General features: G+C 31.2%; 1 protein-coding gene across 1 annotated transcript; it reads right to left on the bottom strand.

Annotated features, from left to right (window-relative positions):
• Nucleotides 1-5485: 5485 nt before the first annotated feature.
• Nucleotides 5486-9604, bottom strand: LOC127091254 (cysteine-rich receptor-like protein kinase 44). Its single transcript, XM_051029836.1, has 7 exons — nt 8714-9604; nt 7268-7381; nt 7033-7169; nt 6741-6951; nt 6410-6647; nt 6152-6302; nt 5486-6003 (listed from the first exon to the last, which is right to left on the bottom strand). The coding sequence occupies exons 1-7, from the start codon at nt 9546-9548 to the stop codon at nt 5680-5682; spliced, it is 2010 nt and encodes a 669-aa protein (XP_050885793.1). The 5' UTR covers nt 9549-9604; the 3' UTR covers nt 5486-5679.
• Between the last annotated feature and the right edge of the window lie 3729 nt (nt 9605-13333).

Genomic DNA, 13333 nt, shown 5'->3' with positions numbered 1-13333 from the left:
CTATTTTCCTTTGCCATTTTCATTCACAAAGTTTCTGAAGAATTTGAAAGTCATTTTGAACCCTATGGTGAAATTGATGTAAATCTCTTGAATTATGAACAACAGTGAAAACTTTAGAGTCATTTTCCACATGAGACTTAGGAGTAATTTGAGAATCTACAAACTATCGATGATATGGCTCATGAGTATTTGTTTCTCTATATTATTAGTGTGTATCATTAATTGACAAAGGAACCGATGAACTTTTAACTTTTAGCAGTTCCCTAGTTTGTTTATTCTCCTCTAAATTTGTAGCTAAAGCGTCTTCGACTTGTATGAGAACCTTATGAGAAGTAGAAACATCATATTCCTTATGTACCTCAAAAGAAATTTATAATATCTTAAATTGTTGATCTTCTTTTCTCTACTTCTTTTCCTATTCCATTAGTAGCAATACTATTTTTTTTGTAGAACATCGTCCACAAGTGGATCTCTCTTCACAAAAATTGAATCTTTCATTGGTTGCTCATTTAATTTTGTAATAGTAATCATTTATTCCTTATATTTTTAAATATAATGTGTATTATATGTTATCCTTTCCCTCCTCGATGTCTTGATATTATTTTGTGCATGAAAAATTTATAAGGAATGACCAATAACTTGACAAAAAGAATCAATGCAAGGCAGTTCATGACAAACACAAATGACATATCTATTGCATTTAAGCCTAAACTGTCATACCTATAAACTATTTAGGTAATGCATACATTTAAAATCAAAAAAGGAAAGAGAATGAACAACTTACCAATGCAATAGAAAGGAAGTTCATATACATGCATGCAATGCAGCGAAGTGGAGACATTATAAACTTCAATGCAATGGATATAAGCTCTGAGAAGGCTTGAAAAATGATGTGACAAGCTTTGTAAACGCAAATTAGGACCTATCTCTTTATTTCTATGTTTTTTTTCTTTTTTGCATTGTGTGGTCCTGAGATTGGTTATAGTTGTGATGTGTTAGGCATGTCCGGAGTTTAATCTTTGTAAGTTACTATACAGATTCCAAAGTCTCTCCAAAGACAGGTCGTAGGGATTTAACTTTCTCCCTGTGAACGAAAGCATGTTATGACACTTAACCATGTTTCAATATTTCCTAGTTGTTAGACTTTATATACAATCAAACAAGCACAACAGAGATATGTCATAACATGAAAAAAGAAACAAGCCAAACCAAAAATCAGATAGCAAGTTATTCTGGATTCCAATCTCTAGACTAAGGGTTTAGATTGTACTATTCAGACTGCATGCAAACCAGAGAGCAAAGCATGGGAATTCTAAGCTCTAAAAAATCAATACAAGGCAGTTCATGACAAACACAAATGACATATCTATTGCATTTAAGCCTAAACTGTCATACCTATAAACTATTTAGGTAATGCATACATTTAAAATCAAAAAAGAAAAGAGAATGAACAACTTACCAATGCAATAGAAAGGAAGTTCATATACATGCATGCAATACAGCGGAGTGGAGACATTATAAACTTCAATGCAATGGATATAAGCTCTGAGAAGGCTTGAAAATGATGTGACAAACTTTGTAAACGCAAATTAGGACGTATCTCTTTATTTCTATATTTCTATGTTTTTTCTTTTTTGCATTGTGTGGTCCTGAGATTGGTTATAGTTGTGATGTGTTAGGCATGTCTGGGGTTTAATCTTTGTAAGTTAGTATACAGATTCCAAAGTTTAAAATCTAGGCTTAAATGTATTTTTCGTCCCCCTATGATGATTTTTAACTTTTAGTCCCTCCATTTTAAAAACCATTTTTTTAGTCTCTGAATTTTATCTCCCTTGAAATTTCGTTGTTCCCCCTCCAATTTTACAAACGTGGTAGTGATAGTTATGACAAAAAAATATTTTTAATGAGTTGGCAATATTGACTAGGATTATTTATGATTTATTTTTTTAAACTTTCTTATTAATAAATTAATACTTTTAAAGAAATTAATTGAAATTCTTTAAAAAAAAACTTTTTGGTGTTAAAGCCCATATAAATTTTTATTTTCATCCCAAGACTAGTCTCCAAGATGTCAAGGAATAATACATGAAAAAACTATTTAAACATTAACAATATTTTATCCAAAAATGATGTGGGACTTATCCAAAAATCTTGTCTTTCTCTCTCACTTTAATCATGGCATCATCAACAATAACACAGATACATCATCAACAACGTTAACAACTATAAAAAGACTCAATGTTATAATCATTTCAAATGCAAAATACCTGCTGAATCATCCATTGCTCTATGATTCGTTGTAATGCAAGGATCTTTCAAAAATTGAAGCATCAGAAGCAAGGAGTATTGAATTGAAGTTTGCTATAAATATGGAGCAAAAATGTTGGGCCTAATATGATTCATTAAAAAAAATTAATTAATTAATTTTAAAATAGAAACATAATTAAAAATATTAATAGATAATTAATTTGTCAATTAAAAAATATTAATAAATAGATTATCATAGTCAATATTGTTAACTCATTAAAAATATCAACAAAATCTCAAAGGAGGTAAAATTCTAAAACCAAAAAGCTAGTTTTTAAAATGGATGGACTAAAAGATAAAAATCATTAAAGTGGGAGGATTAAAAATGCATTTAAACCTAAAATCTAACTTTGACCTGTGCTAGAAATGGTTTGTAGTAGGAGTGTTCAAATCCAATCCAATCCAAAAGAAAACCGAAAATCGAACCGAAAAAACCGAAAACAAAAAAAAACCGATTTTTTTTTATATGTTTGGACCATCTTTTAGAATAACCGACCGGTTCGGTTCGGTTCGGTTTTCGGGTGGCTGCATGAAAACCGAACCAATCCAAACCGAACCGATATTTATTCATATAGTATTCTCATTAACTCTAATTAATTAAATACAATGCACCGTTACAAATTAAATATTATGATTTTCTACCGTTATGTTATTGTTCTGTTGATTCCTGTAATAATTTTCTGAAAACTGTTGTTGTTCCTGCAATGTTGTTGATTTTTGTTCTGTTGCAGAAAAATTAAATTTCTACTGGAAAATTGAATTGTTCTTGAATTTGCAATTCAATAATTGTTCTTGATTTGCTTTTCTACAATGATGATGATTGTTGTTCGGTTACCTACAAGAAAATTGAATTGTTGCAAGATTCTAAAGTATATTAAATTCAATTCAATTAAATTCTTTATTACAATTCTATTGAAATTATATTAAATTTATTGTTGTTCTTTTGTTCAAATCCAATTGTTGACGGAAAATTAAATTGAATTGTTTTCCTGTCATGCAAATTGATTGTTTAAAAAATTCACCAAAACATGTAAAAAATATTAAATTGTTGCAGGAAAATTCAATTTAATATTTGAAGTGTCATATTGGAAAATTCACCATCCACGGATTCCACGGGCATGTAAAAATTAAATTGGTTTCTTTTTATATATATATATATATATATATATATATATATATATATATATATATATATATATATATATATATATATATATATATATATATATATATTATATATATATATATATATATATATATATATATATATATATATATATATTATATATATATATATATATATATATATATATATATATATAGAAAATGTTTTTGTCAGAATTTAAAAAAAAATTAAAATTAAAATTATTTTAGATTTAGAAGTAGTGTTTGTTTAAAAATCGAATAAAACCGAACCGAAGTAAACCGTATAAATTGGATCGGATCGGATTGGATTTTTTTTATTGTCATCCAATAACCGAACCAAACCGTATGCTCTTTGTATCTTTGGATCGGATGATTTTTTGTCTCAAAACCGATACAACCAAACCGCGAACACCCCTAGTTTGTAGTATATTAAGTGTGTCCAGATTTTAAAATTTAAATTTAAGAGTTATTTTTAGAATTTCGCCACGATCTGTGAATAACTCATAAGATGCATTGAAAAACCTATGCTAGCATGCTAGCTTAGATCCCTTTATGGGAAAAACCTATGTCAACTATGTTGATCCACTGCGATAGTACTGTGGCTATTGCAAAAATTGAGAACCATTATTATATGATAAAAGACATCAAATAAGAAGAAAGCACATCACCATCAGAGATTGTATCTCTAAAGGAGCTGTAAGAGTGGATCATGTACGCACTTATGAAAACTTAGTAAATCCTTTGACGAAAGAGTTAGCTAGAGAGAAAATCCACAATACATCTAAGAAGATGGGACTAATGCCTGTAAAAAAATAACTTGCTCATGATGGTAACCCGACCTAGATGACTGGAGATCCCAAGAAATAGGTTCAATGGGTAATAACAAGTTATGAGTAATATGAGATGATCATGCAAGTGAAGCATGATTCCTGAAGTAATAAGAGGGTGAGATAAAGAAACTCTTAATGAGATATATACTCTGTATGAGGGAGTACCTAAGCTGCATGAGTACTCTTGATAGACTCACCTTTGTGATTGTGGAACTTTGGACGGTTCCTATGGAATTGTGAGGCAGAATTCCTAGAGCCTTCACTAAACCGGGATACACGTGTAGGGCCATTAAAGTACGAGCTATTAGAATACACCTTAAGAAAAGGCTGTGTGCGAGTCTGATGTCTAAGATAGAGTTCAAGACAATAGTGTCACTCTTGTTCAATTAAAATCTTACTTGCTACACAAAGGTTCAAGTCATAGACACCTTTGTTTATGCACAATCTTAGAAACATTGACGTTACTTCTAAAATCACCTTTTAAATTCAAGTGGGGGATTGTTCGAAAACTTGGAATGATGGCAACTTGGAGTGGGAATTGGAATGGTTTATTGACATTAAATGGACAATAAATGAACACAAGTAAGAACTAATATGGAAGTGAATTTGAAAGGATTCGTTTTAGTGTCACGTAGAAGGGAACACAAATATTAGTAGTATATATATATATATATATATATATATATATATATATATATATATATATATATATATATATATATATATATATATATATATATATATATATATATATATATATATATATATATATATATATATATATATATATTTCAACTTAGCCAAATGGGTTGGTCCCCAAGGGGTGCCCAATTTTATAAAGGAGTGAGGACACACCACCAAGCAATCTAGACACACATGCGCGCGCCTTCGCCGTCATCTGGCCGGCCGGCCCGGTTCGGCCTAGATGAATTAATTTTTTTGGAACCCGATCAGTTGAGTCCTTTGTCTATAAATAGAGCTCATCAGTTTCATTTAAACTCACTCCAGATAACTGAACACCATCTACGACTGGATTATTTTCAGATACTGTGAATGGTTTCAACACCATCTGAAGGTGTATTTCTTTGAAAGATTCATTCCAGGGCAAGTAATAATCGTTACATTAAACAGACTATTTTATCCTGAAGACGTCGTCGAAACTCGACTGCATTGCATAATTACTAGCAGTACGGCAGAACGTCTTAAAGAAAACGATCTAATACGCGACTCGTCCCGATAATTTTCTTTGTGACAAATTTTTCAAAACCGAAAACAACATTCTTCAATCAAACTAGATACTGATTTAATAGATACACAAACTACTTATTGACAAGAAAACCTACTTTCCTTAATTCATGCATGTCATATCTTGGTTGATACTCTATACAATCAAAATCTAGCGAGGATATGGCTCTGTAATCGAAACCTTATTTACCGATTCCTGAACTGAGTTATGCTCTGATGATTGCACCACCATTAAATCTTGAAAGTCTACAGCTCCACTATCTATATAAAATGCAGGTTCTGAAGGCCGTGATAGACTGAGAGAATGACTATTAAGCATTAATACAACAGAAGCCATAGTTGGCCTGCTAGTTGCATTTTCTTGAACACAAAGTAACCCAATGTGGATGCATCGCAATACTTCATTTACTGAATCATTGATTATTGTGGGATCTATAATATTTGTCGGTGACCCGTCTCGCCAGTTTCTCCATATCTACAAGAATTTTCCAAAAAGAGAAATGTACTACTATAAATTAGAGTTCACTTCTAGAGTAATGTAATGTAACACGTAATCTTCCGATTCCATACATAGCTCGACAAGGAAGATACATATCAAGGGAATAAATGAAAAGATTGCTTACAAAGCTTAGAAGATACTCATTAGTATCCCCACGACGAACGCCACTATTTTTGTGGCCACTTATAATCTCAAGAATCAATACCCCAAAACTGAATACATCTGACTTCACTGAAAACTGTCCATGCATTACATACTCAGGTGCCATATATCCACTACAAACAACACGGATAATTATTCCCAATTAAAAAAAATCTTTCAGGCTTGCATCTTTGGCTAATGATTTTAAAACAATTGATACTTCTTTTAAATATATACTTACTAGGTTCCCACAATTCTATTTGTATTCTCTTGAGTTTGGTCCACCGCAAACAATCTAGCCATACCAAAATCTGCTATCTTCGGATTCATCTCTTCATCTAAGAGAATATTGCTTGCTTTGAGATCACGATGGATAATGCGTAGACGAGAATCCTCGTGAAGGTAAAGAATTCCTCGAGCAATACCTGCAATGATTTTATACCTGCTTTCCCAATTTAAACATACTCTCTTGGTTTCATCTGTATAGAAACATCCAAAAGAGATATGAATCTCATGACCATGCATTTAAGCTTTGTCTATAATCACAACTAAAGAAAAAGAGACAAACCTACCAAAAATGAAGTAATCAAGACTCTTATTATGAACATATTCATATACTAGTAGTCTTTCTCTTCCTTCTATACAGAAACCAAGTAGTCGGACTAAATTTCGGTGTTGAAGCTTAGCCACTAAAAGAACTTCATTCTTAAATTCTAAATCTCCTTGGCCAGAATCCTTTGACAACCTTTTGACACCAATCTCTTGTCCATTGGGGAGTGTACCCTGAAAACATATACTGGTCAGGAATGGTAAGTTGTACACAAATGTCTAAGCATTAACTGATATTCAATAGTGTCATCTTACTCTGTAAACAGTTCCAAATCCACCTTGTCCAAGTTTATTATCATCAGAAAAGTCATTTGTTGCATCTCTTATTGTATCTAACTTGAATTGCAATGACTCAGAAATTTCAATTTCATCATCTTCATCTTCTTCTTGAACTACACACACGAGAACAAGTTAAATTATAAAAAATTTCATGTGATATGTAACCAACATTTACAATTAGATTCGTTGAGTAATGATAAATGAAACTTACTTGTAAATCTTTTACTTCGCTTCCTTGCTCTTAAATAGATGCAGATTAGAATGAGCACCATAATAGCAACAATTGATACCACTATGGCGATGATTGTGGTAGTTTTGCTTTTTCCTGCATAAACCAAACATGAGACATTGCATTGCACCCAATAGAATCTCAAATCGATTGTGGTTGAAAGAGCAATTTCATAGCTTATATATATGAATAAAAATATAAAAATATCTGATCATCTAAATAGTCTAAACAATATTGTCTTAGAATTTAAAACTATTAGAGTTAAGATTGATGATAAAGATAAAACATTAAAATTCATATGGTTTTTTTTCCATCTTCTTTTGAGTATATTAAATAAGTTTTGATATATGGAAATAAAGTATGATCTTTAAAAAAAGTAATTGACGATATTACTTATAAACAAAGAAGATTATAAAGAGGGTGATACCTCACCAAATTAGTGTTTGTAGCTAGAAGTCAATTTTATGTGAAGAGAAAACAACAGAATGATTCAACTTTCAGATAAGAAAATGTTATTTTCTAATTGCTATTTGACAACCATTATAGTTTTTTCTTTGGTTTTGAAGTTTTCATGTTATAATTTTTTGTTTTTATTGAGGTTATATTTTCTATTAGTTCTATTAATCCGTTGAAAAGATGGAAAAGTAATGGTATTATTTTATTAACAAGTGACGTTGACAAAATAGTATAAGCATCCTATTTTGATTGCAGAACATCACCAACAAATGTTTTGTCCTTATAGTAACGGTCAAGAATGTTGCACCTTCGTTGAATAAATAAAGTGATGATACGTAGTTGAACAAAACACAACTTTTGAATATTCCATCAAAATGGTCTTCATCTCTCAAATTTAATTTATCAATTATCTAAATATGATAAATAATTGTTAAATTATATATAAAAATCTATCAATTTAAACTCTCATTTTTAAATTACGGCGATCGTGGATTCTGTTGTGATTGTTGGTGTTGCGATTGCAATCATTGTCATACGCATTGTAGTAGATGTAACAATTTTGATCGAGAAGAGTTCGAAATTATTCGATAAAAAAAACACTTAATATAAAGACACACTAAATTTTGAGTTTTGAGGTATAAATTCCAGATTCTAACGTAGAAGGATGCTTGATTCTGCAATTGCATTCTGATGCGGTTTCAAAGACTACCGCAACATCAATATCGTGGTTGCAAACCGTAATTTAAAACCACAATTTCAATACAATTTCGTTTTAAAAAACGGTCAGCAACTGTAAAAATGGTATCGACAGGTGGCGATTTCGATAGTGCTATTCATCGTTTTTATGTTAAACAACAAATTATAGCGCTATTCAATATTGTAACATCTGTATAGACTGAAATAGTAAAAACCCTGGCAAAGACTAAATTAATAAAAAATTTAATATAATTTAATGAGCATAATAACAAGTACCTGGTTCAGGGGGAGGTGAGGAAGTATTATTGGTGGTGGAAGGAGGAGGTGGTGGCGTTGCCGTAGGATCATAGAAGCGAAAACTGGTTTCAAATCTCATGTTACAGCTAGGCCTAACAACTCGTCCACCAATCTTATCTTTACAACAATCAATTGGTATACGTGCAACAGACTGAACCAAACATGAATTGCAATCTGCTTCAGACAAATCAGGCGTACACTGAACAAGACCATATATAGTTTGATAATTAGGACCGCGCGCACTATCAGCAGCATATTTCAACCTAGAATCACCCGATGAAGCTCTCTTAGTCAAATCATCAAGCAGGTTGCGGACAGTTTCATTGAACACACTCAAATCAGTTGCGATATTCGGGTTGCTTGCATAATATGCAGGTCCTATTTCCATAAGCCTGAATATGGATCGATTGGAATAACGCAACATGCATTTTTCATCTTCGTACCAACCAATTGCTTCTTTTCTGTTTGGACAAAGCTGTGTGAGATTGTTGCTTGAACCTTTGAGGCAACTAAGACACTCAGTTTGGTTTTTAACATCGCCTCTGCAGAGACCAATAGCGTATACTTTGTTTGTGTTTTCACCGTTTGAGAAATTGTAGAAACCGTGGTTGATTTGTGTGTTGGAAGTGAGAGTTGATAGAAGGGTTTTGAGGTTTGTGTGGTAGATGCTGTTGTCTGTGTAGTTACCTCTGTCGTTATCTTGATCGCAAAAGTAGTGGAAGTTTTGTGTGTTGTTTGCGCTATTGGCTAGTTGTGATGATAAGGAAAGGACTATTAGGAGAAAGAGAGAAAAAGGAAAGGAAATAAAAGCCATGTTGGAAGTTTTTGGATAGAAAATTTGAGTTTCTATATATAAATATTGCTAGGATGAGGATATTGGTTAAAGACTTCAAGAGCTTGCATAAGCGTGTTTATCAAAGGAAAAGGAATTTGATTGTCTAAAAGATGTTTGTTTGGTTAGTTAATATTACTTTTTATGTTAGAGAAAAAAAATATCTGTAAAATATTTTTACACTGATAATAAATCACACACGTGTATTCCATTAAATTATATGTTTAATTTTAAAATATTTGTATGATACGACAGAATATTATAATTATATTTGTATGATATATAATAAAAAAATAAATTTATTTACCTATGTAAATTTTAAATCTTATCTATTTCTTTTTTTAATATTAATTTTTATTTAGATATTTTAAATAATAATAAATTATTTGACATAATATAAATATGCATCTATAAAATTTGGGTAAAACCCATTAAATTAAACTGAATTTAATTAGATAGCTTGAATTATATTGATTTATAAAATAAAAGTCCTAAACCTTCATCACATAGACATAGATATTACTCGTCAAAATGAATTCTCAACCTATTTCAAGTTTCTTCTTCGATGGCTGTAAGGCAATGACTTCTGAAGACCCAAGAAATTACGGTCTTCCTTAAACATACTTTGTCTGTTCTCTTGTCCTATTCGTGGACCACGTCAATATTGACTAGCTGAAGTTTTTTTTTTTAAACAATTATGATTTTCAATTAAATTGAACTTTTCAAACCTCTTTTAAATAGTTTCAGATACATTTTTGTCGTGTGATCCAAACTGAACTGTTGAGTTGGATCTAGAATATAAAATTGACGACTTCTATAATATAATAGTACTTGACAAATTTATTAAAGGGAGATATAATTTGAAATTCTTTTTACATAGTCAAAGAGCAGTTTATAATGAAGCTGATTTAGATGAATCGAAAAACAATGTTAAGTATGTTAAGGAAAAACAAATGTATAATGAAAAAATGAACAGAATAATAACACAAAAATTTAATATGGTAATTTTAAAATTGGAAAAAAAAATTACGATCGTTGTCGGATGACAATAAGATAATAATAGTATTTAAAAATTGTTACAATACATGGATTACTTTTAACCATTCAAAGACTCCAATATATATGCATTCTTCAAAGAAAATATTTAACTAGCTCTCACAACACTCTAACACAAGAGTATAATAGAAAATATAAAAAGTCAAATACAATTTTAAAGTGTTTTTAACCGATACATCTTGTAACAAAGAACTTGAATATTTTATATAACTTTAGATTCCTTCTTCCTTTACAAAACTAAGTGATTCAGAACTTCTTAAACATGTATATTTTTAACTAACCCCAACAATCTCCATCTTGATTGAATATAATACATTATATTTAATTGTCTTCACCGACAATCATACTCCACCATAAAGAATATAGTCACTTGAAGATACACCACTTCAAGAATTTTCACATTGTATTCACCGACAATTATAGTTCAAAAATTATCATACACCACCTAAAAAAGAGTATACTTCACTTGAAGTTAAACCACTTCAAGAATTTTCACATGTCGAAAACCAGATTGAAAACTTATGGTGCAACTTTCATGTTAGTAGGAAGCTCTTCAACTATCAACATAATCTCATAACACACTTTACATCAATGCCCATATGTTAATCCACTTTCACAAACTCGATAGTGAAAAATTCACGAGGACACACTTCACAATTTTAAGAGAAGATCATCCTCTCCCATAACGAGGGAGACATTGCTAGTATTTGACTCAAAGCCCTTCTCTGACGCATCCCAATCATGACACTAATACTTTATATGTTCAATCTTTCCACATGTCCAACATCTCACACTCGTTTCGTTGTTTTTCTTCACATAAGGTCTTCCTCTAGCAACCAATACTAATTTTGATGGATTATTATCATCACCCTTCAATCTTATTTCTTCAGAAATAATTTTACCAGTAACTTCTTAAAAATTCAAAGTTTCATTTCAATATATCAAAACATGTTTAATATGCTCATATGAAGATGGAAGAGACCATATGAGTCTCAAAGTGTTATCTTCATCATCAACATTGACTCCAATAGTTTTTAATTCACATTTAGAACACTTGGATGATCAGATACTTTCGTATGTTCATCCATACGCAAGCTATGGAACTGCTCCTTCAACAACAACCAATTTGATAATACCATTTCCTTTATATAGCTCTTGAAGTTTCTCCTAAAGCTATTTGGATGACAACATATCAAGAACATATCAAGACATGCAGATTATACTTGAAGCTCTCAAATATAAGTCCTCCCACTTCTTGTCCATATTGAAAATGTTTCCTTTCACCGCCTTGTGTAATGCTAATTGTATCACAATATCTTTGACTTAAATTTTTCACAAGACAAAATTGATTCTTCCATCAAATTTATCTAAGTCAATCTTCCCTACACTTGAAAATCTTGACATTGCAGACAAAACCTTTCCTGCAACAAATTTTTTTACCAACCAACACAGAGTATAAAATTTCTTTTCTGATGTGGAAGATCAGACAAAACTACAACCACAGAGCATACTAAAAAATGTATACTGAACCAAACCAAGATTTTTTATACCAATTGTTAGGAAAAACAAATGCATGGATAAAAAGATGAACATAATAATAACACAAGAATTTAACGTGGAAACTCAAAAACCAGAGAAAAAACCACGAACGTTGTCAAATGACAATCAGAAAATAACACTATGTGAAAATTGTTACAACACATAACTACCTTCAATCACCTCAAAGGCCCCAATACACCCGCATTCTTCAAATCAAATATTTAACTACCTCTCACAATACTCTAACATAACAGTATAAGAGAAAATATAAAAAATTCAAACACAAGCCTAAAGTATTTTTTATTGATACATCTTGTAAAGAAGAACTTGAATCCTTTATACAGTCTTGGACTCCTTTCTTTACATAACTAAGAAATGTGAGACTTTTTCAACATATATATTTTCAACCAACCCTAACAAAGTCATTTAATAATATTGGCATGCTAATAGGATCTAATACACTTAAATGTAAATATTATGGTAGTGACTCTGGAAAAAGGTGAGTGAGTAAGTTGGTGAACGTCTTGAATTGGTATATGACAAGGTGATATCCACAAACATTTTAGTGTTAAAATTATTTAGCATACATGTAGTGATACATGTAGAATCCCATTAACAAGTACCTATCTGAATGTTCTCTCTTATCCCACTCTTTTTCTTGTCTTTAATTTGTCGAGGACAGTGGATCCCGTTGAACGACAAATCTAGGTCTATTTTAAGAAATCTTATAAACTCTTTTAAGGGTTTTGTGGAGTTTATTTGTGGCTTCAATGGTAAATATTACCTGGTAACTCTAGGACACCCACTACAAGGAAGACACTGGTAGATGAGAATAGGTTGTCATTGAGGACGAGCGTCAATTGGTAGATAACAATGGCAATGTGGTGGTCAAATAATTCCCACAATTTCTTAGATTCTAGTCGAAGCATAAATTATTTAGGAAGACTAAGGAATTGTTCTTTTCCCATAGGAAGTAATGGACCCATGAAAGGCACAATCTTTTCACTTTGAGATTTCTCGTAAAGAATCTCACCTCCTGCACCTGCGTGGATAAATTAAGAAATGTACTCATAGAATTGGGAGACCAACCCTTGAATGTCTCACATTATATTGACAATAATACTCTTGTTCGGTGCCACAACTTTGTCCAAATTGACTGATAGAGTATTAAA

The sequence above is a fragment of the Lathyrus oleraceus genome, chromosome 6 (genome assembly GCF_024323335.1).
Source record: "Lathyrus oleraceus cultivar Zhongwan6 chromosome 6, CAAS_Psat_ZW6_1.0, whole genome shotgun sequence".
Taxonomy (NCBI): domain Eukaryota; kingdom Viridiplantae; phylum Streptophyta; class Magnoliopsida; order Fabales; family Fabaceae; genus Lathyrus; species Lathyrus oleraceus.
This window is presented reverse-complemented; position numbering and strand designations above follow the sequence as displayed.

Excerpts from the sequence above, each read along its gene's own strand:
- LOC127091254 (XM_051029836.1), bottom strand. The coding sequence starts at position 9,548 with ATGGCTTTTATTTCCTTTCCTTTTTCTCTCTTTCTCCTAATAGTCCTT. Across the intron at positions 6,648-6,740 it reads TCTTGATTACTTCATTTTTG|ATGAAACCAAGAGAGTATGT; the intron begins GTAGGTTTGTCT and ends GTTTCTATACAG. Across the intron at positions 6,303-6,409 it reads AATAGAATTGTGGGAACCTA|TGGATATATGGCACCTGAGT; the intron begins GTAAGTATATAT and ends TGTTGTTTGTAG.